Source organism: Vanessa atalanta, chromosome 22, assembly GCF_905147765.1.
Source record: "Vanessa atalanta chromosome 22, ilVanAtal1.2, whole genome shotgun sequence".
Classification (NCBI taxonomy): Eukaryota; Metazoa; Arthropoda; class Insecta; order Lepidoptera; family Nymphalidae; genus Vanessa; species Vanessa atalanta.
In genome coordinates, this window is record NC_061892.1 from 5,120,187 (window position 1) to 5,142,090 (window position 21,904).

General features: G+C 34.0%; 4 protein-coding genes across 5 annotated transcripts; 1 reads left to right on the top strand and 3 right to left on the bottom strand.

Moving 5' to 3' along the window:
• Positions 1 to 816: 816 nt before the first annotated feature.
• LOC125072728 (exosome complex component RRP41) lies at positions 817 to 4,226 on the bottom strand. Its single transcript, XM_047683408.1, has 6 exons — positions 3,928 to 4,226; positions 3,253 to 3,325; positions 2,813 to 2,949; positions 2,237 to 2,441; positions 2,050 to 2,144; positions 817 to 909 (listed from the first exon to the last, which is right to left on the bottom strand). The coding sequence occupies exons 1-6, from the start codon at positions 4,096 to 4,098 to the stop codon at positions 838 to 840; spliced, it is 753 nt and encodes a 250-aa protein (XP_047539364.1). The 5' UTR covers positions 4,099 to 4,226; the 3' UTR covers positions 817 to 837.
• A 923-nt stretch (positions 4,227 to 5,149) lies between these two features.
• Positions 5,150 to 16,345, top strand: LOC125072630 (transcriptional repressor p66-alpha). 2 transcript variants are annotated; one of them, XM_047683271.1, is made up of 17 exons: positions 5,150 to 5,262; positions 5,595 to 5,644; positions 6,013 to 6,097; positions 7,426 to 7,558; positions 8,890 to 9,032; positions 9,586 to 9,732; positions 10,300 to 10,410; positions 11,205 to 11,318; positions 11,693 to 11,776; positions 12,334 to 12,432; positions 12,607 to 12,725; positions 12,837 to 13,318; positions 13,580 to 13,629; positions 13,955 to 14,042; positions 14,296 to 14,424; positions 15,048 to 15,182; positions 15,509 to 16,345. In XM_047683271.1, exons 2-16 carry the CDS (start codon positions 5,607 to 5,609, stop codon positions 15,173 to 15,175), a joined length of 1,950 nt encoding a protein of 649 aa, XP_047539227.1. In that variant the 5' UTR covers positions 5,150 to 5,262; positions 5,595 to 5,606; the 3' UTR covers positions 15,176 to 15,182; positions 15,509 to 16,345. The 2 variants fall into 2 exon arrangements, with proteins under 2 accessions (XP_047539227.1, XP_047539228.1); XM_047683272.1 differs by having other exon boundaries at positions 6,016 to 6,097.
• On the bottom strand, positions 16,340 to 21,211 carry LOC125072632 (S-methyl-5'-thioadenosine phosphorylase). Its single transcript, XM_047683273.1, has 8 exons — positions 21,049 to 21,211; positions 18,658 to 18,833; positions 18,331 to 18,468; positions 17,746 to 17,925; positions 17,355 to 17,430; positions 17,192 to 17,278; positions 16,848 to 16,970; positions 16,340 to 16,629 (listed from the first exon to the last, which is right to left on the bottom strand). Exons 1-8 carry the CDS (start codon positions 21,070 to 21,072, stop codon positions 16,594 to 16,596), a joined length of 840 nt encoding a protein of 279 aa, XP_047539229.1. The 5' UTR covers positions 21,073 to 21,211; the 3' UTR covers positions 16,340 to 16,593.
• On the bottom strand, positions 19,529 to 20,998 carry LOC125072633 (cytochrome c oxidase assembly factor 7 homolog). Its single transcript, XM_047683274.1, has 2 exons — positions 20,398 to 20,998; positions 19,529 to 20,023 (listed from the first exon to the last, which is right to left on the bottom strand). Exons 1-2 carry the CDS (start codon positions 20,780 to 20,782, stop codon positions 19,656 to 19,658), a joined length of 753 nt encoding a protein of 250 aa, XP_047539230.1. The 5' UTR covers positions 20,783 to 20,998; the 3' UTR covers positions 19,529 to 19,655.
• Positions 21,212 to 21,904: the final 693 nt, after the last annotated feature.

Sequence of the window (21,904 nt, forward strand, 5' to 3'; positions counted from 1 at the left end):
ACAAATGCGTGTGTTGTTTCTAAGAATTACAAAAGACCCTAAACCTTTAATTTGTCCCTAAACTCGTCACGTGTTTACTTTTACGATAATAGCCATTGACCATTAATTACACTGTGCCTATTCAAATTGATTACAATACGGATCAGCTGGTTATAATTTTTTGAAAATATTAGCCAAATGTGGTCGTTGAATGCGGTATGTCGTAAAAAGCAATAGTTTTTATAAGACAGTTATTTAGCATTCAGCCGGGACCTTGGATTTTGGTCATTATAACCGATATGTTGTTCTAAACAATGTCGCCATAAACGATTTTATCTGTACTATTATTAGTGTTTTAAAAGTTACTTACACATTATTCATAATGTTAACTGAGTAACGAACTAATTCAAATTAATTAGGGACTTGCATTCCTGTTGTTCCTGTAAATCCGGCAATGTCTAAATAGTTTACTGGCTACCTCAAAGCTGCAAATTAGATCGCGGCTTAATATCCCGAATCGGGTCATTAAAATAATTTTGGATTTTTTTGCCAAGTTCGTTTAGCAGCCAGACATAGGAAAATGACAGTGTGTACATTTCTAACTGTTTGCTCTGCGCCTACGCCGCTCTTGTCGGATTTTCCTAGTAGCTTGACAGTGTTTATCATAGTTGGAATCATCAATTTTATACTGTAAAAATTAACGTGCACGTTATAGCAAGTGGTCAAGGCAATCTCAAGACAAAACATATGGTATGGTAAGTAATAAAACAAGTGGTTCTGTATGATACTATTTGGAGCAAACATATTTAGTTTGAATCCGTTAAATAAAACAATCGTTGTATGAAGAATTCGTATATTTCATATTGTTACAACATCTTGTTTCGTCCACCCTTCTGCTAAATGTTCTCTCACTGCCTTATCTAGAACAATCTGTGAAATAAATTATTTTATTTAGAATATTGAATTTACGTTTATTCAAGCATTCTAGCATTTCTAAATCTTAGGGTATATAATAAATAATTATAATACGTTATACATTACCCTTCAATAGCCAACATAGTAATATGACGGATTAAAAAAAAAATTGCTTTATACTCATATCGCTTAAAAACTAGAAAGTGTTTTGACTTTGTTTACTAAGTTTTTATATATTTAGCCCTACTTGCGATTGTAAAAAAATTAATATAATATCCGGAACCATACATAAACTAATAATAATTCATATCGTCGTTTTATGATACTTTTCAACTAAACATTATTATCTTTTGTCTATTTCCAGAATTTTTTTTTTAGCATTAGCAGTCTAAATTTTCCCACTGCTGGGCTAAAGGCCTCCTCTCCCTTTGAGGAGAAGGTTTGGAGCATATTCCACCACACTGCTCCAATGCGGGTTGGCGAAATACACAAGTGGCAGAATTTCGTTGAAATTAGACAATTGCAATTTTCCTGCATACCTGCACGATGTTTTCCTTCACCGCCGAGCACGAGATGAATTAAGCACATGAAAATTCAGTGGTGCCTGCCTGGGTTTGAACCCGAAATCATCGGTTAAGATGCACGCGTATACTGGGCCATCTCAGCTCTCCAGAATATTAAGTAATCATTTTCATCGAGAATACAACGGCTTACGTTATTTTAATTAGTAAGTATTGTAAAATGTTTTATTGAAATTATGTATATTTTGTTTAATTCGTCAATATATTATAATATAATGCTTTGTAACATTATCACAAGCTACATTAATACGTTGCTAGCGCTGGAGGCTAGTCTGGACACTAGTCCAAGTGTGACGATTTAAGGGTAAACAATACGATGATAATATATTATTTTGTCGGGTAATGCAATACATAAAGCCGATTCTTATTTATTATGGCATGAATAAATAAGTAATTCAGTGGAATAGTGTTATTGAACAAGAACATATTAAATAAATCAAGAACTGGTAGTAATACATAATATAGAAATAAAATTTAGCAAATATTCACTTAAGATAACTACTATACAAAATAATATATTTTATGATTCTTGCTTCATATTCAAGTAATAATCACTATTTTTTTTTAAACTTACCTCTATATCTTTACAGCCTTGCATTGCTCTACTTAAGACCATTTCGAAATAATCACTGTGTAGTCTGTGGGACAATTCCAATAGAGCAATACTTCCTGAAAACAAAAATGTTAATTAAGTGTAAATAACGAGAGAAACAACATCCATCGACATCTATATCTGTGGACATAAGGTCATCGCGACGCACCGGTACTGGGCAGGCTGGCCACGGTAAGCACGACGCCACCCGCCGCCTCCTCCACGTGGCCCACGTCCAACAACGGCTCGGGCTGAGCCCCGCGCCACGCCATGGACGCGCTGCACGCACAAGCGTAAGCGCGCAGCGGCACGCCTGCGTCCACAAGCGCCAGCGTCGCCGCATTCACGCTCGCGCAGTACGCACCGCCGTCTGCCTGTGAGAGAAACGCCATGTCTTACATTTACATTAAACTTTAAGAAACTAAAACTATTTAAAGCAAAAAACAATTAGACGACTCCGTGGTCGAGTGGTGTGTACACCGGTTTTCATGGGTCCCGGGTTCGATTCCCGGCCGAGACGACGTAGAAAAATTTCATTAGTTCTATGTTGTCTTGGGTCTGGGTGTATGTGGTACCGTCGTTACTTCTGATTTCCATAACACAAGTGCTTTAGCTACTTACATTGGGATCAGAGTAATGTATGTGATGTTGTCCAATATTTATTTATTTATTTTAGAAATACACAGTTACATTATTTTATTTTTAAGCAAAGTTATATGTTAATGTAATGTATTAGCTAAAAAACCTGTAAAACTTCTATGTAAATGTCGATCTGAGAACGAGGATACAGTTCTGTCTTGATGGCAGCTGTTAATGCTTGCCTTAGATGAAGTGACATTTCCTGTGACTTGCGATCACCTCGTGGTCTATTTTTTCTTTCACCTGCAAACAAATATTTTGTAAATCAATTTTAAAATTAACCTTTTTGAAACTAGTACTAATGTAAAATATTTACACTTTTATACCTTATAAAGCAGTTGGTCCTGCACCTGAGCCCTTTCATGTCATGTAAATTTTACTGTCCCATTCTGACAGGACATGACAGTGAGAGAATATGATTTTACAGTATAATATTTTCCGCACAGGTTAGTTTATTTTACTAGCCCTGGATGACTGCAGACTGCAGACATCATAATAATATCCTTTTATAATTAGATACTACTTAAGATTGTTAATACCCCTTACCAGTTGAAAATGTTGCCATACTGTACTGGCAATTGACAACAACTCCTTCTACAGAACTCTTGGATTTTGCAGCCTGGAATAAAATTACATTCTTTATTAACAAAGTATTACCTACTTTTAGTGGTTTTTTTGTAATTAGTCAAATATTAAATATGGCATACTATAATTTATTTCTTTTATAATAATTTTATAATTAATATACATAATTCTATTTTTTCTTACTTTATTTATTTTTATTAAATTTTAACTATATTATTAATCTCAGTTTATTATATATTTATATTATTAAATTGATCTGGTAAGCATTATTTGGTACTTAGATATTAACACCACTGCAGCAAAAAGAAAACATTCTGCTATTGCACCAATGTACAATAGATTAGGTTAGGTTTTTTATTTGATATATATGCTGCGGTGGCGTCAATACCTTAGTACCCATTATTTAATGATGACCTATGATCTTATACGTAAGAAGATTAATATCTTTATAAAGAAAATATATTTATGATTGGGCCACATTATTTAATCTTCCACTAAACAGCACTACATATTATTGCTGTGTTCCAGTTTGGCCAGTGTAATTTCAAGCACAAGAGGCATAACTTCTAAGTTGACAATAAATTATCCTTTTCTTCAATATTCTCTTCAATATAATACTTATACAAATATATATACCTGATGAGGACCATAAACAGCAGCTAAAACCTTCGTATTTCCCTGTTCTAAATATGCACTTCCATCAGGCTGAGTAAAAACTCCTAGTTTACATCTTATTCTACGTAATTCGTTAGGTCTCCGACCGTCTAGACGCAAACCTTGACTTGATAATAAATCTGGTGGCGGCATTATGATTTATTGAAACAAATAATAAGTTTTAAGACAAGTTACAAGTCACAAATTTTAAAATTTACTATGAATTCATAACCCAAAACAAATATCCAGCGCTACTAGTGGCCAGCGGATTGTGATTTGTGTCAGATATCGACATCTGACACTGACAAGCGAACTAACTAGTGATACCTACTTCTACAGATTGTTTCCCCTATTACCAAATTCAAATTCCCCTAAATAAGGCTAAATGTCGATTAAAAACTATAAATGGTTTTATTATACAACCTGTGTGAGATATCTTTCATACATAATATGTGTAAATAATTTGTAATTAAACAAATTTTAATTTTTACTTCTACCTTATCTTTTCTTTCCTGAAATTTAGATTTCTTAACTTTTATTTACGTTATTTTTTTTTGCTTTATTCTCGTATACTTTTTATAAAATACTTTTAGTTTTTTATACTTTTCTTTAGTTAATATTTTCCCTAAAAAATCTCCCCCAAAAAACATGTACCCTCTAAAAACCTTTCTTAAGTAAATCGTGATTCCCAAGAAATCTGTTAAATTTAAATAACATTAAAATTTTAATAATATCTTGCACAATATGTACTTGATTCTTTCAAAACAACACTTCACTATCATTCATTGAATAATTGAATGAAATATAACCTTATTCTTTAATTTAACAAGTTACCAGTTGAGTAACCTGCAAAATTAAATTAGGATTTTTTTAAGCTTAATTTATATGTCTAGTAACAATAAAAATAAATAACAACGTATAATACGCACGTCCTTTTTTTAAATTTATTTGACGAAAAATTTAACATCTGTTTTTCAATAACTTGAATGAAAATTAAATGCTACCTATAAAAAGATTTTATTTTTCTGATAAATTAACCACGGACAGTTTCATAAAGAACCAGTTATCACAATTAAAATCTGTAACAATCAATTTACAAGTACTTATTTTAAAAACTGAAAATAATGTTAAAATATTATCCAAACTTAAAATATATATATGGCAAGATAGATCTTTTCAAAGTATTTTAATTTTTAATCTATGCTTTTACCTGGCTCTTGCTGTGTACAATTGTAGACCATACATTGTAAAAAACCGTATTTTCGAATAAATGTGAAATAAAAACAAGACAAACTGTGGCATCAAAAGTGTTAAAAGGTGAATAAACATTTTAATACTTATACTTAAACATATCTCTTATAAGACAGTTTCTATTTATCTTGATATAGATGCAGCAAGCTGCAAGAGGTCCATGACAATTTGTCAGCTTTCTGTCATTTATTTTGGCGTTACTGGAAATTAATATATATTATTACTCCTATTTATGTTGAAAATTCAAAGTTAATTTCATTCTTAATAAAATGTTTATCATTATTTTGATATGATTGTAAAATAGTGGTAACTGAATAATTGAAATCTATTATGACAACCCTTTATTGTGTTGTATTGATTTTTGGTGATTGTATAATTTTCGCTAATTAATTGTGCAGTGGTGGAGTACAATGGACGTAGACGATTCGGCGGTGGATCTTAGCGTAAGGTAAGATTAATATAATTTTTTATTCGTAATACACGGACATTAGTGTATTACAGTACATTTCTACAGGTAACTAGTAAGTTTAAATATGTAAAGTATACTTAAGTAACGTAAATATTCTAACTTTTTAAAAAAAATTATCTCGCTTTTTAAGTTTTTTCACAAACAAATTTGTTTATATTTAATTATTAAAAAAATCCTAACAGGAAATCACATGCAAAATATTATTAATAAAACTATATGTAAAATAAGAACTTTAAAACTTGCTATTTTAATTAATTAAAAAATATATATTTTTATATAAATTATAATTCCCTCTTGTATAAATGTTCTTTATCAAGCATATATTAACTAAATAAGAACAATATTAGCAGGTCTCTACCGCCTGAGTTGAGTGAACTCAGAGCATTGACAGCCAGTGGTTTGACAATAACACCCGCCCAGCCACCACCTCATGTGAGTAACTCTTTACTTATATTTAAAAAAGTAAAAAGTATAATTATAAAGTTTGTGTTATTTCTCTTAATTTGAATATTTGGAATAGTATGATGATTCTGTGTGTTCCTATTTTTTACCATAAATGTTTATAAGTTAAATCACCTGGTGGTAGGTCTTTATGCAAGCTTCATAGTTAGTATCATCATAAATTGTACTGCCAAACAGGAATATCTGGTATTGTTTGTATTGTTGTGTTCTGGTTTAAAGGATAAATTCAACTGCAGGCTCAAATGACATAACTTCTTAGTTTCTAATGTTCGTGTTTTCCTGGTGACTAATAACACCGAACCGAAGGATTAATATTTTTTACAGTTCCAACAACTATGTGCAGGGGAGACCACTTCTCATAAGTCCGACTACCTATAAAAATATTGATATTACTCTTAACACTCAATGATATAAATAATTAATCAAAATAAAACAACTTCATCCTTTATCATTCAAAAGGCAAGTTGTACTCAATAATAGTAACCACCATCTTTAGTTTTTTCTGGAAAAGGAGTGTTATATTTCATAATCTTGAATGAGGAGTTTGCTATATTAATGTGTAAAATGCGTGCAATCTTAGTTAGTTTGTTAGAAATTATGAATAATTCTCATGACTAAAAAGGTAAAATATCAATAAAGTATTATTACAATGTGTTAATATAAACACACATGTATCTTTTCCGAAAAACTTATTGTGACTTATTTCTGACAGTCCAACTTATATTGCCTGTATTGTTATTTGTGAAGTATAATCTATATTATGTGTTAATAATGATCTTTTTTATATTTTGCAAATCTCAAGATTGATAGAGTGAGTATAAATGTAAGATCATGTTTCATATTTTTTTTTTATTTATAAATAGTTATGTAGTTATGGTGTTCTATATTATAGATATATTTTCGATATAATTTATATTAACTGTTTCATTTGTAAAAAATTAAAACTAGATATGTCTCAAGACATATAGTTGGAACGAATTTGCTTTTGCTATATATAATATGTATGTTATGTATAATTAATACATAACAATGAAAAAAAATTACAATTTTGACAAGTCAATGATAATGACAAATATGTTTTAAAAATCCTGTGAATTAAAACAATAACAAAAAACAAGTAAATAATATTATAAAAGAGACAGAGCGTAAGAGAAAGGTAGCTTTAACGCTTAATCCTATCCTAGCTCACTCTACTGTAGGTCGCGTAAAAGGACTTCGTTCCAAAAATAATAAATATACCTTTCAAATATGAATATAAGCTTTAATTTTAATTTTATTAAAATATATTTATACGACAGGGTGCAAGTGGTAAGAGAGTACTACGTCCAAGATCAGAGCAACGTAGTTATGCAGAGAGCCCCGACATCGTTCTTCTGCCGGCAGCACCGCCTCATCGGAAACCTTCACTGCCTGCCCCGGCTCCATTTACTGGTTATTAATAAGAACTACTTTTTTTTTTCGTAATTAATTATTAAATAAGTATAATATATATAAATTAATTAAATAAGTATAATTCAAATAAATTCAATTAACACAAAAAAATATAAAATATTTTTTCAAATAAATAAGATATTCAGTACTCTATAGTCTGTTCCAATCGGGAGGGTAAAGATAATCAAACTTTAGATTTACATATTCCATGAGATTTGCTAATAACTTTTCTATATGCACGACAGACAGATAATATATCTTTATTTATAACATATCACTATTCCACTCAATACTATATTATGTTTAATTTTACTTCCAAAGTTACGATAATAACGTTGCCGAGATTAAAAACGCCATTCTGCAATCCACAATGTATATCATAGATTATTCAAGATCTCGACCAATTTTATCGCGTGAATTCAATGTCAAAGTTGTTTATTTTGTCTTTACTCTATGGTCGGAATAGACTATAGTCAATCTGGCATTGCCAATTAGTATTTTCACTTTGTTGCAAACCACTTTAACAAAGCTCTCAATATAACAGAAATTATGTAAATTTAATTCTCGTTGGTAAATACATATCTCGAGAAAGCTTGGACCGTTTTGGCTATTTTTTATTGTAAGCTATATATATAAATAAGGTTTTATGGGAAAAATCCCGCAAGGAATACTAAACTCATCTCATTCAAGAAATTGCCGTGCGTAATATATGTATATGAAGACATATAACTATGATACACATCATACATAAGATACACACTCACAAAGGCACTCGTACCACTAATTAGGAAAGACAATTAAATGTGAAGAACCACAAATAGGGAACTGGAAGTTTATTTACTCAATAAGAAAACAAGCTTCCCGTTTTGTATTTTTTTTTTTACTAACATATTAGTTTTTTTTTGTTGTTTGATATTTATATGATAAATTATTATGTACAATATATACTGCGATCTGTCAACGATCATTAGAAAAGTATGTCTTGCAACGATATTTAATTTACCACTTATAAATATTTTTTATATTATCTGTATTTATCAAAAATATTACCAAATCTATTGAATTTACAAGATTTTTTATTCATAACATAAAGAATCGCATTTGTACTTATTTTTTAGGTTTCTAAACCCAAAAACATACTGTTTTGGTGCCAACCAATCATGACTATTACGTTTGAGTTTGAGTTTAATATGTTCTGCTTGACCCTTATTCTACTCGTTATACAATAAAATGACAACGGGCTACCACCTGTTGTTTTTCAAAGCGATTATTCCGCCTACTTTGGTTTCCCTTGGTGTATCGATAGTGAGTTAAAGTAAAGTTCTGTGTAGATGTTAGCAGCAAGCTGAACACAGGCGCTGTGAATGTTTCTATAACAGCGAGCGCGCTGCCGCCCGAGTCTCCGCGCGACCCGCAGGACGAGGAGGATTCCGATGACGAGAACGAACCGCCCTTACCGATAACCGGCCACAGGGTGAGTAATAGCTTTGATTACGTATATCTTGATAGACTGTCAAAGCTGAGAATGCGTCGAGTACACGCACACTAGTGAACTAGTATGGCGCTTGGCGAACGTTAAGCAAAGTTTGGTTCGTTTGTTGTAGTCCTTTTGTAGTTAAGTAACAGCCTGTAAATGTCCCACTGCTATATTTTGATAAGAAGATTTGAACTTATTCTATGTGGCAAAATTTCATTGAAATTAAACAAATGCAGGTTTCCCGTTTTCCTTCACCGCCAAGCACGAGATGAATTATAGACATAAATTAAGCACATGAAAATTCTGGGGTTGAACCCGCAATCATCGTTTAAAATGCATGCGGTCAAACCACTGGCTTAATAGTATAGCTAATTTTATTACAGGATAATCTGATAAGTTTGTAATTTTCTATATTTTTGATGCACATTTTTTCATCTTTGTTTCTATATATATATTTATTTTAAATATATGACAAATTTTATTGTTTTGTTTAACAAATATAGGTCATATAATTATTGGTAATTATAAAAAATATAATTATTTTTTTCAGGAGTTGTCCAGTGCGGAGATATGGGAACGCGAGCGCAGACTCCGCGCTCTGAGAGAGAAGCTGCGTGCTGAGGAGACGCGTCTCGTGCTGCTGAGGAAGCTGCGGCAGTCGCAGCAGGCCGCCACTATTCCGCCGGCCAAGACAACGGTCAGTACACTTAAGATTTTTGCATGTTGACAGTATTAGTATGGTGACTTTTCTACAGTGGTGCTATTAGATCTGAATTATTACTGTACTCTATTTATTAAACTTATCCATATGTATGGTAAAGGTACATAACGAATTATGTATGTACCTTTGGTGTAAACAGGCAACCATTGCCAAGCAGAGCCACTATTTTAACATATGTGAGAACGGGTACAATACAGATTTACTTATTTATCTACACAAACACTTTTTCCATTATTTATTATGCTATTTTTAATCATATTCAATATATGTACTTAATTTGATGGACAAAAAAAAAAGAAACGCTGAGTTTCGCCGGTTCTTCTCAGGTCAGGGTGTTGCCTTTTCAATTTGACTATCAATAAGTAAGTATAATGCTTCTATGTTGAATAAAGGAATTTGAGTTTGAATTATTTAGTGACATCTCAAAACATTTTCAATTAATAGTATTAAGTTTAGTATTTTTTAATAAAGTAGAAAATAAATTGTATATAGTTCAATGTATTGATATTGGAATGGTTAAATGGATTTGATGCCCCCCTCCAGGAGTCGGCGAGCGCGTGCGCGGCGGGCGCGGCGCTGGCGGGCAGCGGCTGCGTGGTGCCGCCCGGCGTCACCGTCACGCCCGCGCCGCCGCCCGCGCACCAGCACAGCAAGGTACGCGCTACACGTACACGGACACGGAAACGGACGGACGGACTAATTAATTTATGACCGAAAGATCTCGAGGAAACTTGTATATCGATCGTTATATTTTGCTATTGTACTCAGCAATCTTTCACTAGACCAGTATGGTGGAATAAACCGTCTTGAGATGACAGGATGCCTTAGCTCTGCAGCATAAAATTAACGGATTTAAAGTCAATATAATTATAGCTCCCTAGAGTTTAAAGATTGAATGTAAATAAATCATAAAACTGACTTTCGGGTTCGTATTTCGTTGACAAATATCAATGACTATTTCTACTGGAGGTTACCTAGACTCACGGGTGGGAACGACCTACTCGTATAGTATGAGCAATTGAGCATACTGTAAAAGAAAACCACCATATATACGAGTGGGCCATCCCCTTTGAATTCTGGCGAAATGCCACTTTTCATCATTGCCGCAAGGTTGTCACATTTAGTTATTATTTTTTACACTTAGTCTGATCCGTATTAATTTTTTGATAGGTACATGCATATAGAGAGTACCAGTATCAGATATAAAATGTGTATTTTACTATGAATAAAAATAAAACAAAGTAGTTCAATTAAAATTAAATAAATAACACAATAAGCTTTTCTCGTAAATTGAGATTTTACACCCCCTGAGAGCCCCAAGCGAGTACAGCTTGGACTCGGTACGGCCCCCTCTCACCCCGCACGATAGTCCTGTCGAGACGCGTCTGTTGGCTCGATAGTAATTTTTTTCGCTGTGATATGAGTATTGAGAAAGTGTGTGTCCGCAGCGCGCGGCGGGCGCGGCGTGCGCGAGTGCGGGCGCGCTGGCCCCGGGCGCGGCGCGGCGCTCCGCCAACCTGCCCGGCGGCGCCACGCTCACGCCCGGCCCGTACCGCACACAGGTACCCCCCTCTATATATATATATACATATATATTTTTTGTTGATCGACATAATTATATAATAATAATAATAGATTTATTTGTAGATATTGCTTGTTTGTTTTAAAATTAATGTATTCTTCATTTCCAAAATGTACATCCTAATATAACATATGTTAAAAAAATTATGATTGTAATTATCAAAATAACGGATAGCTGTTATACAATAAATAGAATGAAACAAGCGTTAGCAACGACGACCAAAAATGATATCCTGTGTTAAATAAATATTTTTATACTTTGGTATATTAATGAATGATAAATATTTGAGAATGAAGTGAGTATGGAATGTTCCCGAGCACCATGAGCAGCTTTGTTAATGTAGTGTGTCCACAGTCATCGTCGGGCGGCGGCGCCAGCATCACGCCGTCCGTCACCATCACACCCGCGCCGCCACCGGCCTCGCACTCCACTCCCAAGGTTATTTGATTGGATTTTTTTTTAAATCAACCGAAACTGAGTAAATTCTATTCTCTTAGATATATATCATATAAGACTTATACGTAGTGGACCCTTGTATACCATTTGGCAGAAGAAAAATAAATAATTGATGTCTACTCCCTTGCCCAAAGCCAGTATGGAGATGCTATACGATCTCTACATAGTATAAAACAAAGTTGCTTTCCGCCGTCTGCAGGCTTAGATCTTTTATACTGGGCGATAGATTTTAATGTGGTTTTTATCAGACTGAGTAAAAAGAGTTATTTGGTAGAATAAAATGATTATTTTATTACAAGCCTGCTCAGGATAACTCATCGGTCACCAGTAGTACAAGTGATGCAGTGAGTATGAGAAAGTGATGTCGACTTCTTACACTATTGTATCGTTTATTTTGAATTACATATTAAAACAACAAAAAGATAATTAACATACGTATTTACATATACTTTGATGGATTATTTTCTTTTTTGTAATGAAAAGTTAGAGTATAATTATGATGATAACTCGTATTACATATATCTGTTGTGTCCGCACAGACGAGCTCCCGCAGCTCCGAGGAGACGCAAACGCCAGCGCAGCGACAGGCCGCCGCCAAGCTCGCTCTGCGCAAGCAACTAGAGAAGACGCTGCTGCAGGTCATTATAGTGTCCTTGTTTATATACAAAAATTTGGTAATCTTTTCCGTTGTATTGGTCAGGGTAAGGGAAAAACACGAGGCTCTTTTAATCCTTTTTTGTGTTCCAAATTTTAAAATAAATGTTATAAAATTGAGTTGTATGCGTATAAGTTTGCTTCAAATTTGCATATAGATTCCACCACCTAAGCCTCCGCCGCCGGAGATGAACTTCATCCCTTCTCCCAGCAACACGGACTTCGTGTACCTGGTGGGACTCGAGCACGTCGTGGACTATCTCACCAACGAAGACCGGTATTTATCAATAAGTAAAATAGTAGAAGATACTCTAAGATGAAACACTAACGACATGTCACCTTACCAGGAAGCGTAATTTAACAAAGATGCCCCTAATATGCCCGACAGTATGCCGCGCTCGAGCGTGCCCGCCGTGTGCGCGCAGTGTGGCAGCGACTTCACGGCCGTGTGGCGCTGGGAGCGCGCCCCGCCCCGCCGCCAGGACGCCACCTTCGCCTGCTCGCTGGCGCCACACGCGCGCCGCCTGTGCGAGCTCTGCGTGTCCGGCAACGTGAAGCGCGCGCTCAAGGCCGAGCACACCGCGCGCCTCAAGACGGCCTTCGTGCGCGCGCTGCAACAGGAGCAGGAGATCGAGCGCCGCCTGGCCGCGCCGTCCCCGCCGCCCGCGCCCGCCGCGCCCGCTCCGCCGCCCGCGCACGCGCACGCTCATCACCACCGCGCTCCGCCGCCCGCGCGCCCGCGCCACTCCGCGCCCGCGCCCGCACCCCCTGCGCCCAGCAAGCCGCCGCCGCCCGCGCCCGCCGCCGCCCTGCGGGCGCACCACTCCGAGCGTGCGCGCGACGCCGACCCGCCCTCCAAGAAAGGTAAAGGTAAAAACACGACACGCTTTATTATTCACATTAGTATTTCGACAAGTTTCGCGCGGTATGCGGTTTTATGCGCGGCTGACCGGGTTGACCGTCTTACTTTTACCTATTATCTATTACCTATGTATCCTATTTCTAATTAGGTTTAGAGAACATTTTGTGTTGTTTTTGTTAATTGACATAATATCATATAATTTGCATATCTATGGTTGGTTACCATCTTTTTGGTCTGACACGAACCTGTCCGAATTGTTAATGTTCCAGGATCGTCTTCGAGCACTAGTAGCCAGGGAAGTAGCAGCAAGCAACATCAGGTAAGGTTTTCAACAGTAATTTGAATTGAATATATACTCACTGTACATAGAAATAAATTTTAATCTAGTGTCACAACAATAATCATTATATCTTTATAACAATCTCTTAATAGGAATCAATAAGAATCAGGGTGTTTTACATTTAAATGCTGAAGTTATTTATGAATTAATTTTTCAAATTTAAAATTTCATATATTTCATTATTAACCTCATCTTCGAAGAATAAATAATAAATAAAACTTTTTCCAACTCTTAATAAAGGTGAAAATTTCTCTCACTTGTTCTAAGATGTGTAGCATATGTAAATCATTATTTTAATTTTCAGCAACTGGCAGCAGCAGCTGCGGCGCAGATGGCATTCGAACAGCAAAGCGCAGCGGCCATGCAAGCATTGCAGCATCAACTCCTCAGAGGTCAGTCTTCATACTGGTTACGTATTTTACAATCTTTTTTTTTTGATTGGTTGATTTTTTAATCTTCTTTTGCATTTTACTGTGCCGTGAGGACGAACAAAGGTTTTATCTATAATAGGATATGGAATTTACTATTGCGTCCTAAAATTCGAGCCAACTGAAGAGCTAATATAGTTTTCTCAATTCTCAAAAATATTAAATGTACGTAAGCCGCATATTATATATTATTAATTGTGACACAACGGTGCCGCAGGGCTGAGCGGCGCGGGCGGCGGCGGCGGCGTGTCCCCCGCGGCGGCAGCGGCGGCCATGATGCAGTTCTCGCCGCTGCTCTACACTTACCAGCTGGCCATGGCGCAGGCTAGTGCGCTAGGTAAGCGCTGTACGTATGCACCGATTTACCTTACCTTACCTCACCTCGTCTCACCTAGAGAACGCGGTGTAATTATAGAGTAATTTTATACCGTCTAATTATTTGTTCATTCAATTTTATCCGATGATGATTTGAAGATGTATGCGATAACTGTTTCATCAAATTTCCGATTGCTGATTGATTTGGTTACGAGTCTTATATAAAATTTCCATTAAAATAAAATTAAGCGGCGAATAACGCTTTATTACATGTCGCCAATTACATATATTCCAATCACAAAGGATTAGAGATAATCAAACTTAAGATATACATATTTCAAAAGGTTTTCTACTAGATCTGCTATATTATGCACTATATAGTTCTAGATTAATATATTCTTCATATAATTTGTTTTCACTTATCTTTCCACTTTAACTTTCGTTTCGATTACAACTTCACCGACATTTGATATATTATGTCTTGTTAATTGTGAACGTTCTTTACTAGTCCCTAATCCTGCAGTTGGCATCGATACTACAAATTGTATGAAATAAACATTAAACATCACTATAACTTTAATAAATTCAACATTTCTTCTACTAATATTGTATATTATTGGAACATTTGATCTGCTTCTACGTTGTACTTTCCAGCGGGTAAGGGTGGGAGCGGCAGCGCGGCTATGGCGGCAGAGATGCAACGTGTGGCGGAGGCCCAGCGACAGTACTTGCTGGATATGATACCCGGACAGCACGCCAGGAACCCCTGGCCTAAGAACTGAACTACAGGTGTCTAAAAGTGTATTTATCTCGTCACATAAAGAAATATTTAAACAACATTGTAGTTCAAGTTGTTTACGTATTTATGCAATCTCAAATTAATGTTAGTGGTCAACATACCAAATTCTATTATAAATAGTTTCTCTCATTAAAATAAATGTAAATAATGCATTAATTTAAGAAGGATCTTTAAGGATAGATAAACAAGCTTTTACCAGTAATAAACTTAATTTCATTTTTTAAACTTATTTTCAGTTAACATTGAAAGCCCCTTAAAGTTTACATTCAAAGTCATATAATAGTAAATTAAAAAGTCATAAATAACGTTCTTTCAGGTTGGTTCAACGTTTTCTACGAAGGATAAAAATGTATAGGCGATAAGAAGAGCATTTTAAGAGCTGTTTTAATGTTTACTTTACAGTATGCTAGGTAATAATAAGTAACGGTTATGATGGGTCTTACTGGTCGACCAAGCTGAGTAGAGGCTGTCAAACGTGACGTCACTCACATGTTTTATGATTATAGAAAAGTTTTATTCAGTGACTGATTTATTTTTATAATCTCAATTCTAGACAATATATTCGACAATGATTGTAATAGCGATTGCGATATTTCGCCTTAATTATTCAATACTATGCGTCAATTGTTGATCACGTGGTGAATATAATACATATGTCAGTTCGATATATTTGCTAAACGAAATGGACAATCGCTGTCTTTGTCTAGGTGCACAGATATGTTGTCTTTTAAAACAATGCTGTCTTCGTTCATTTTAAGGGTTAAAAACTATCAAATCTACAGGCGTAGTTGAGATTAATAGTTTGACCTCCAGGCAGAATTATTTTAGCGATTAAAACGATTACAGAATATTTAAATGAACTAACGCGATACCGGTGCGTACGTTACGAACAGCTCGGAGCCGTAAGTCAGTAACCTCGTGACGTAGAATTGGTCGGCTAGTATGTAGAGATAACATTTTACGATCAGATAATTTTGGGTATGGTTTAAAGAGAGCTAGAGCTAGATAATATAAGTTTTTGACGTTAATTAAAAAGCACAACAAATACGTAATTATAGCAAAACTAATTTTAAGATAATCGTAATTAGTAGTGTGTAAAAGATCAACTTCGTTTTATATCTGGATTTTTAAGTACTTCAATAAATATTGTACGCATAAATGCATTGTTTTATTTCGGAATGAATATACATTGACAGAAAATACAATTAGCTTTGTTAATAACGGCCTTACTTATAAAACTTTAGCAGGTTGAAAACACACACAGCACATTGAAATATAAATCTTGTCTTTCAGACATAATCGATTTGTTATTCCAAAGAAGACTTTAATTAATCACCTCTAAGCAACATTTATAGGTAAAACCGTACTTCATCATTGCTTGTAAATTGTTTCTTAAAAAGATTATTGCTTCAGCATAATAGCAGATGCCACGAGGTCCTGGAACAAAAATTTATATTAATTTTTTAAGAGTCAAAGGGCTAATTTTTAAATAATAAAAAAAAAATTGTATATATATTAACTGTGCGGTTTTTATTTGCGTTGAATTGGGATGTATAACTGTACTTTATACTCATGGCCAGTAGAGCGAAACTCAAAGCAGAATTGCAGGACAGTGACTATAATAGTAGTATATTTTGTTAATGTAAAATGCGTACCTTGTGGCAATCGAGGTATGTGTAGTCTGAATCTGCAGCGAGTATCTGCACGGCATCAACGATTACATCGATAGCCTTTTTAATGTTCCTCGCAAACATCTCCAGAACTTCACTCACTGATACCTATTATAAATAAAGTTTCATTTATTTCTTGGTACTGGAAATTATCTAATTTGAACTATTACTGAAAATATTTTCGCAAATTGACATATCAGCATAGAAAATAAAAATATGATGAAAAATACTGTAAAAATAATTACATGTACAATCAGTGAGATTTAAAATTACTAATTTAGTATCTAATGAATATCGAAAAGAGTTTGAGTTCATGTCACGATATTTACTGATTGTTCGTTCTCCCTCCAGCAGTCGTAGTCTGTGACGAGCGCTACTGCCGCGTAACTCAGACCGGCTTCCTTCGCAAGTACTACCTATGAAAAAAATAATTTCTCTTCATTTAATGTCATCAATATGGTTTTTTTTTGGTAATTATAATAAAGGTCATACTTCAGGTACAGTCGTCATGTTGACGACGTGTCCACCCCATTGGCGATGCATCAAACTTTCAGCACGACTCGAAAACCTGAAATATATGTAATTAAAATAATAAAAAGAAGATTACAGCTGAGATTTTTCTTTTCAGGATAATACAAATTTGATGTTCGTCACATTTTCTATCCAAAAATGTTGCCGAAAATAAATTGGCAATAGAAGAGATATGTATAACGCCAACTATACAACTAATTTGTTGAGTTTAGTGACAACATACAAAATATTGGTTTTATTTTAGTTCCATACATTGTTGCATGTTGAATATTTAGCGATCCCATAATAGCTTATAGTCGGCAAAATACACGCGTTTTAATATACAACAATGTAGTATAGACCGAAACGCGACCTAGGTCCCTGAATAGTGACGGCAGTCCCGCTCTCGTGGCAGATGTGGCTTCTACTGCGTGCAGCGCTAAGCAGCGCTTGCCGCGCTTTCTCGCAGAAGGCCGGCTTCATGGGCAGGTGACACACGCCGCGCGGACCACCTTCCGTCCGATCGTAGAACGTACATTGACGACCCCATGTCCTAAGTATATGAATGTCTGTTTTATTGTAGCAATAGGCAACATATTACGATAAATAATCATTCTATGTATATATGTATTTTATTTTGCATATAATCATATATGTATATGCGTATAATTGCGAATTTCTTGCCGTTTATTCTCGATAAAGGCTGCTTTCCGAAACGGCGGTTGTGTTTAAATATTCAAAAACGCTGTATTGTAAAGTTTGCTTGAATAAAATAAATTTGATTTGATATATTATTCAATATTTTATTTAGCAAAGATTTAACATTAAAATAATATATGTGACTAAAATATTGCGCGTGAAAATTCAGAAAAGAAACCTATGGAAAATAAGTTATGTGAATGCAGTTAATCACATTATAATTATTTGTTTGCTAATGAATTATCCCGTTGGTTCATACCTATCAATAAAATCGTCCAACACAACCAAGTCGCCGGGACGGTACTGCTCCACCAACGAGCCCGTTGCGGTTGTGGCCAGAATGTGTGTGCAGCCCAACATCTTCAATGCCCAAATGTTTGCGCGATAGTTAACGTCGCTGGAAAAGGATTTTTTATTGCAACAATAAATTTACATCATAAAGTTTGAGTTCTGAATATGAGTGAAGGATAAATAAAATTATTAGTATTTTATACTTTACTTAAAAGATTTACAGTTTTATTTTTAAGAGTGCCTTATATTACTTTGTATTATATTATTAGTGACATAAGATATAGATTATAAGTACCTTGGTTGAAATTGATGTTTTCTTCCATGCCTGGCCAAAAGAACACAAGGAACGTCTTTAATGGTACCTTCTAGTAACACGTCAGAGGGTTTTCCGAATGGTGTTGTAATATCTCTCTCGATTGGATTTTCAAATAAATTCGGATCATCGAATCCGGACCCTCCGATTATACCGATCTGTGTAGTGAAAAAGAATAAATTATCTCTTTGTTGTACAACAGAGATTACGGTTTAATGGCATTGCAATCCTATGCATTAGTGTTTATTATGCATTTTTGTTATAAGGATTGTTGCTATTTTTATGATATTATCTTGTTTAGCCTGCATAATAAAGCAGCTCTGAATATGTAAACTTTTTTGGCATACATATTTTCCGAATGAAATAATAACTTTATGAGCATTTATAGTCTGAAATATATTACATTAGTTTTAGTATTATACTTTTTTTTAAAAGCGACGTTATTATGACTGATATGGTTTTTATCATAATTACTACAGATTCTTTACTGAAATCAACAGGTTGTAATCTCAGTTTTCTCATTATATGAATTCATAATCATATTAAGCATTGAAGCTATTGTCGTCCCCAGTCCTAACACAAGTGGTAAGCTTAAAAGGAGGAAAAGAAGGGGGTAAATAGGAATATTAGTTATTCCTTAATTAATTTGGGGCATTGCTAATATTTTTCATAATTTATTTCATGCTCGTCTTGGTGAAGGATATATTGGAAGGAATTCTGCATGACAAATGAAATTCTGCTACATTTCAAATTTTCTCCATATGAAAGGAAGAATGGAAAACTTTCGTCATAGACAAATTGCTTATAATTTATTGATCATTGTTATTATAGATGTAGTATTTCAACAAAGATAATTAAAACTAAAGATAACATCATAACATACTTTATTTAATTAAACAATACACACTATATCTGCTCAAAAAAAACAAATGCAGTTTTATTAAAAGTTAAATACATTTTATAACTACATTACATGCATTTCATTTACTTTCAAGACCTTGTTGAAATTTGAGCTCTTTCGTAGTTTCATGGGCATTTTGGAGACTCTTTGCTATTTCAAAGTATTTCTTTGATTCGTCTAGATTTTGTTCAACACCATCACCCTTCTTGTACATCAAACTGACATTTGCACAGGCAAACACATTGCCCAATTCACATCCTCTCTTTGCAAATTGAAATGCTTGCTTTAGATCTGGTTTAATTAGGAAATCTATATTGGCATTTTTCTCTGGGTTATGAGGATTATATTCTTTTGGATTTTTCGGCACTCCGGTGAGATACATACCAGCTAGATAATGGCATGCCATAGCTTCATTGTTGTCGCAGCTTTTTTTAAGATAATTGTAGCCTGAAAAAAAAATTGTATTCATTAGTTTCTAATAAATTTAACATAAGTAATATTATATTCACTATCCATTAAATAAGACTATATTCTATTGGTAATATAATAGTGATATTTCAATTCAATAAGTATTGTTGAATTTGTTTGAAATTTAATTGGTCATCGGAAGTATGCACAGTACCATGTCAAATTAAATAATAGTTCGTAAAAAAATATTACTTGACACATTAATTGTATAGTAAATATCATTTAAGTAATTAGAATTTGTATTTTGTAAATGGTAAATGTTTTTACCAAATATTATGCATTTATTGCTTATAATTAAGCAATAATTAACATAGTCTATTTTATTTAAATCTATAAAAATCATTTGTACTAACCTTTAGGGACATCTCGTTGCACTGTAATAGCAGGGCCAGTAGCTGTTAGTAGCAATCCGGCGTGAAGACACGACGTGGGGTCATTTAACTCGCAACCCTTTTCGAAGTATTTCAATGCTTCCTGAGGATCACTTTTTTCTCGACCTCGTCCTATCAGCGCGTAATTACCGTATTTCAGACATGATTTGCCGTAGTTATATTCCATACAGTTACTTTTATATACTTTTGCCGCTTTATCGAAGTCTTTTTTAATAGCTTCTAAATAGTCAGCCAAAAGATGACAGACTTCGGGCTTTTTTTCTTTGTAACATCCAAACCGATATTCGATTCCAAGGTTATCAACGAACTCTTTTACTTCCTCTTCCCGTTTTAAATCATATGCCATTATTATTTTGTAAATTAAAAAATCAATACTACGAAAGGTTAGATAACACAACTCAGGTTAAATGTCAAAGTGATAAGTCTTATCAATAACAACAGTAAAAGAATATCACCATTGAGCAACTTTTAATCAAACATTAATAAAAGGAAATAACTATGGCCTAAACTTACGTTAATTTAAACTATTTAATTTAAAATGGTAGTATAGACTATACTTCTAAGTAAATAAATCTTATTTTGTATACTAGAATAATATTAAAACGAATATACCTTAATACTTTTTCTGTCAACCATTACGCTTTAAAAATGTGCCTACTTGTTGGAAAAATAAATGTTATTGTTACAACAAGTGAAGTGTTAACTTAACACTTCTTCAAAATGTTTTAAATTAAATTATTCGCAATTTATTAATTCAAATCACCACAGATCTCACAGTGTCTATATTGCTCCACAGATAATTGAACAAAATATGTAGCTCTTATAGATTCGTATGTTACATTAGATTTAAGTAAATTTATTAATTTAAAATAGGAATCAACAGCACGCTCCTTTAGAAACTTATTTTGGATTTTACTTTAACTATTACTTTACTTAACCTAACTATTAAAATGTTTAAATACCTTTTGGCTCTAGTGACAAAGGTAAAGCAGTTTTCGAATCTAAAATATACTATTAAAAGGGAGTCTATGTTGTCCATTGTGGCATTACAATGCCATTTATAGTTATAGTTAGAAAAAAAGCCAGATTATAGTTAGAAAAAAATTGGTATTTTGTATAGCCTTTAGCGCATTTAAAAATAGTTTCTCCTAACTTAATTTACACTTAACTTAGTATACATATCTAATAATAAATAGAGTACAAATATTTATTTTGAATTTTATTACGAAAGACCAATTTTATTAGCATAATCAGTCATTATTATTGGCATTTCACATTCACTTTATTATTTGGTATATACATAATAAAATAAAATTGAATGATAACATACAATGCACAGCCCAATATGCAAAGTAATGGGTCAAATGAATGAAATATTGCACAGGAATTCCTTAGATAACGTTGATGAGAATTGAGGTAGGATTTTTTAAAATTAAAGGGGGTTAAATCGAATGAAAAGCAGTTATCA

Coding starts and splice junctions, on each gene's coding strand:
- LOC125072630 (XM_047683271.1), top strand. CDS start 5,607: ATGGACGTAGACGATTCGGCGGTGGATCTTAGCGTAAG. Junction 6,098..7,425: donor CCGCCCAGCCACCACCTCAT/GTGAGTAACTCT, acceptor TTTATACGACAG/GGTGCAAGTGGTAAGAGAGT. Junction 11,777..12,333: donor CCTCGCACTCCACTCCCAAG/GTTATTTGATTG, acceptor GTGTCCGCACAG/ACGAGCTCCCGCAGCTCCGA.
- LOC125072632 (XM_047683273.1), bottom strand. CDS start 21,072: ATGGTTGACAGAAAAAGTATTAAG. Junction 18,469..18,657: donor AAACATCAATTTCAACCAAG/GTACTTATAATC, acceptor ATCCTTTTCCAG/CGACGTTAACTATCGCGCAA. Junction 17,279..17,354: donor ACATGACGACTGTACCTGAA/GTATGACCTTTA, acceptor TTTTTTTCATAG/GTAGTACTTGCGAAGGAAGC.
- LOC125072728 (XM_047683408.1), bottom strand. CDS start 4,098: ATGCCGCCACCAGATTTATTATCAAGTCAAGGTTTGCGTCTAGACGGT. Junction 3,326..3,927: donor CTGTTTATGGTCCTCATCAG/GTATATATATTT, acceptor ATTTTATTCCAG/GCTGCAAAATCCAAGAGTTC. Junction 2,145..2,236: donor GGCCAGCCTGCCCAGTACCG/GTGCGTCGCGAT, acceptor TTTTGTTTTCAG/GAAGTATTGCTCTATTGGAA.
- LOC125072633 (XM_047683274.1), bottom strand. CDS start 20,782: ATGGCATATGATTTAAAACGGGAAGAGGAAGTAAAAGAGTTCGTTGAT. Junction 20,024..20,397: donor GCAACGAGATGTCCCTAAAG/GTTAGTACAAAT, acceptor TTTTTTTTTCAG/GCTACAATTATCTTAAAAAA.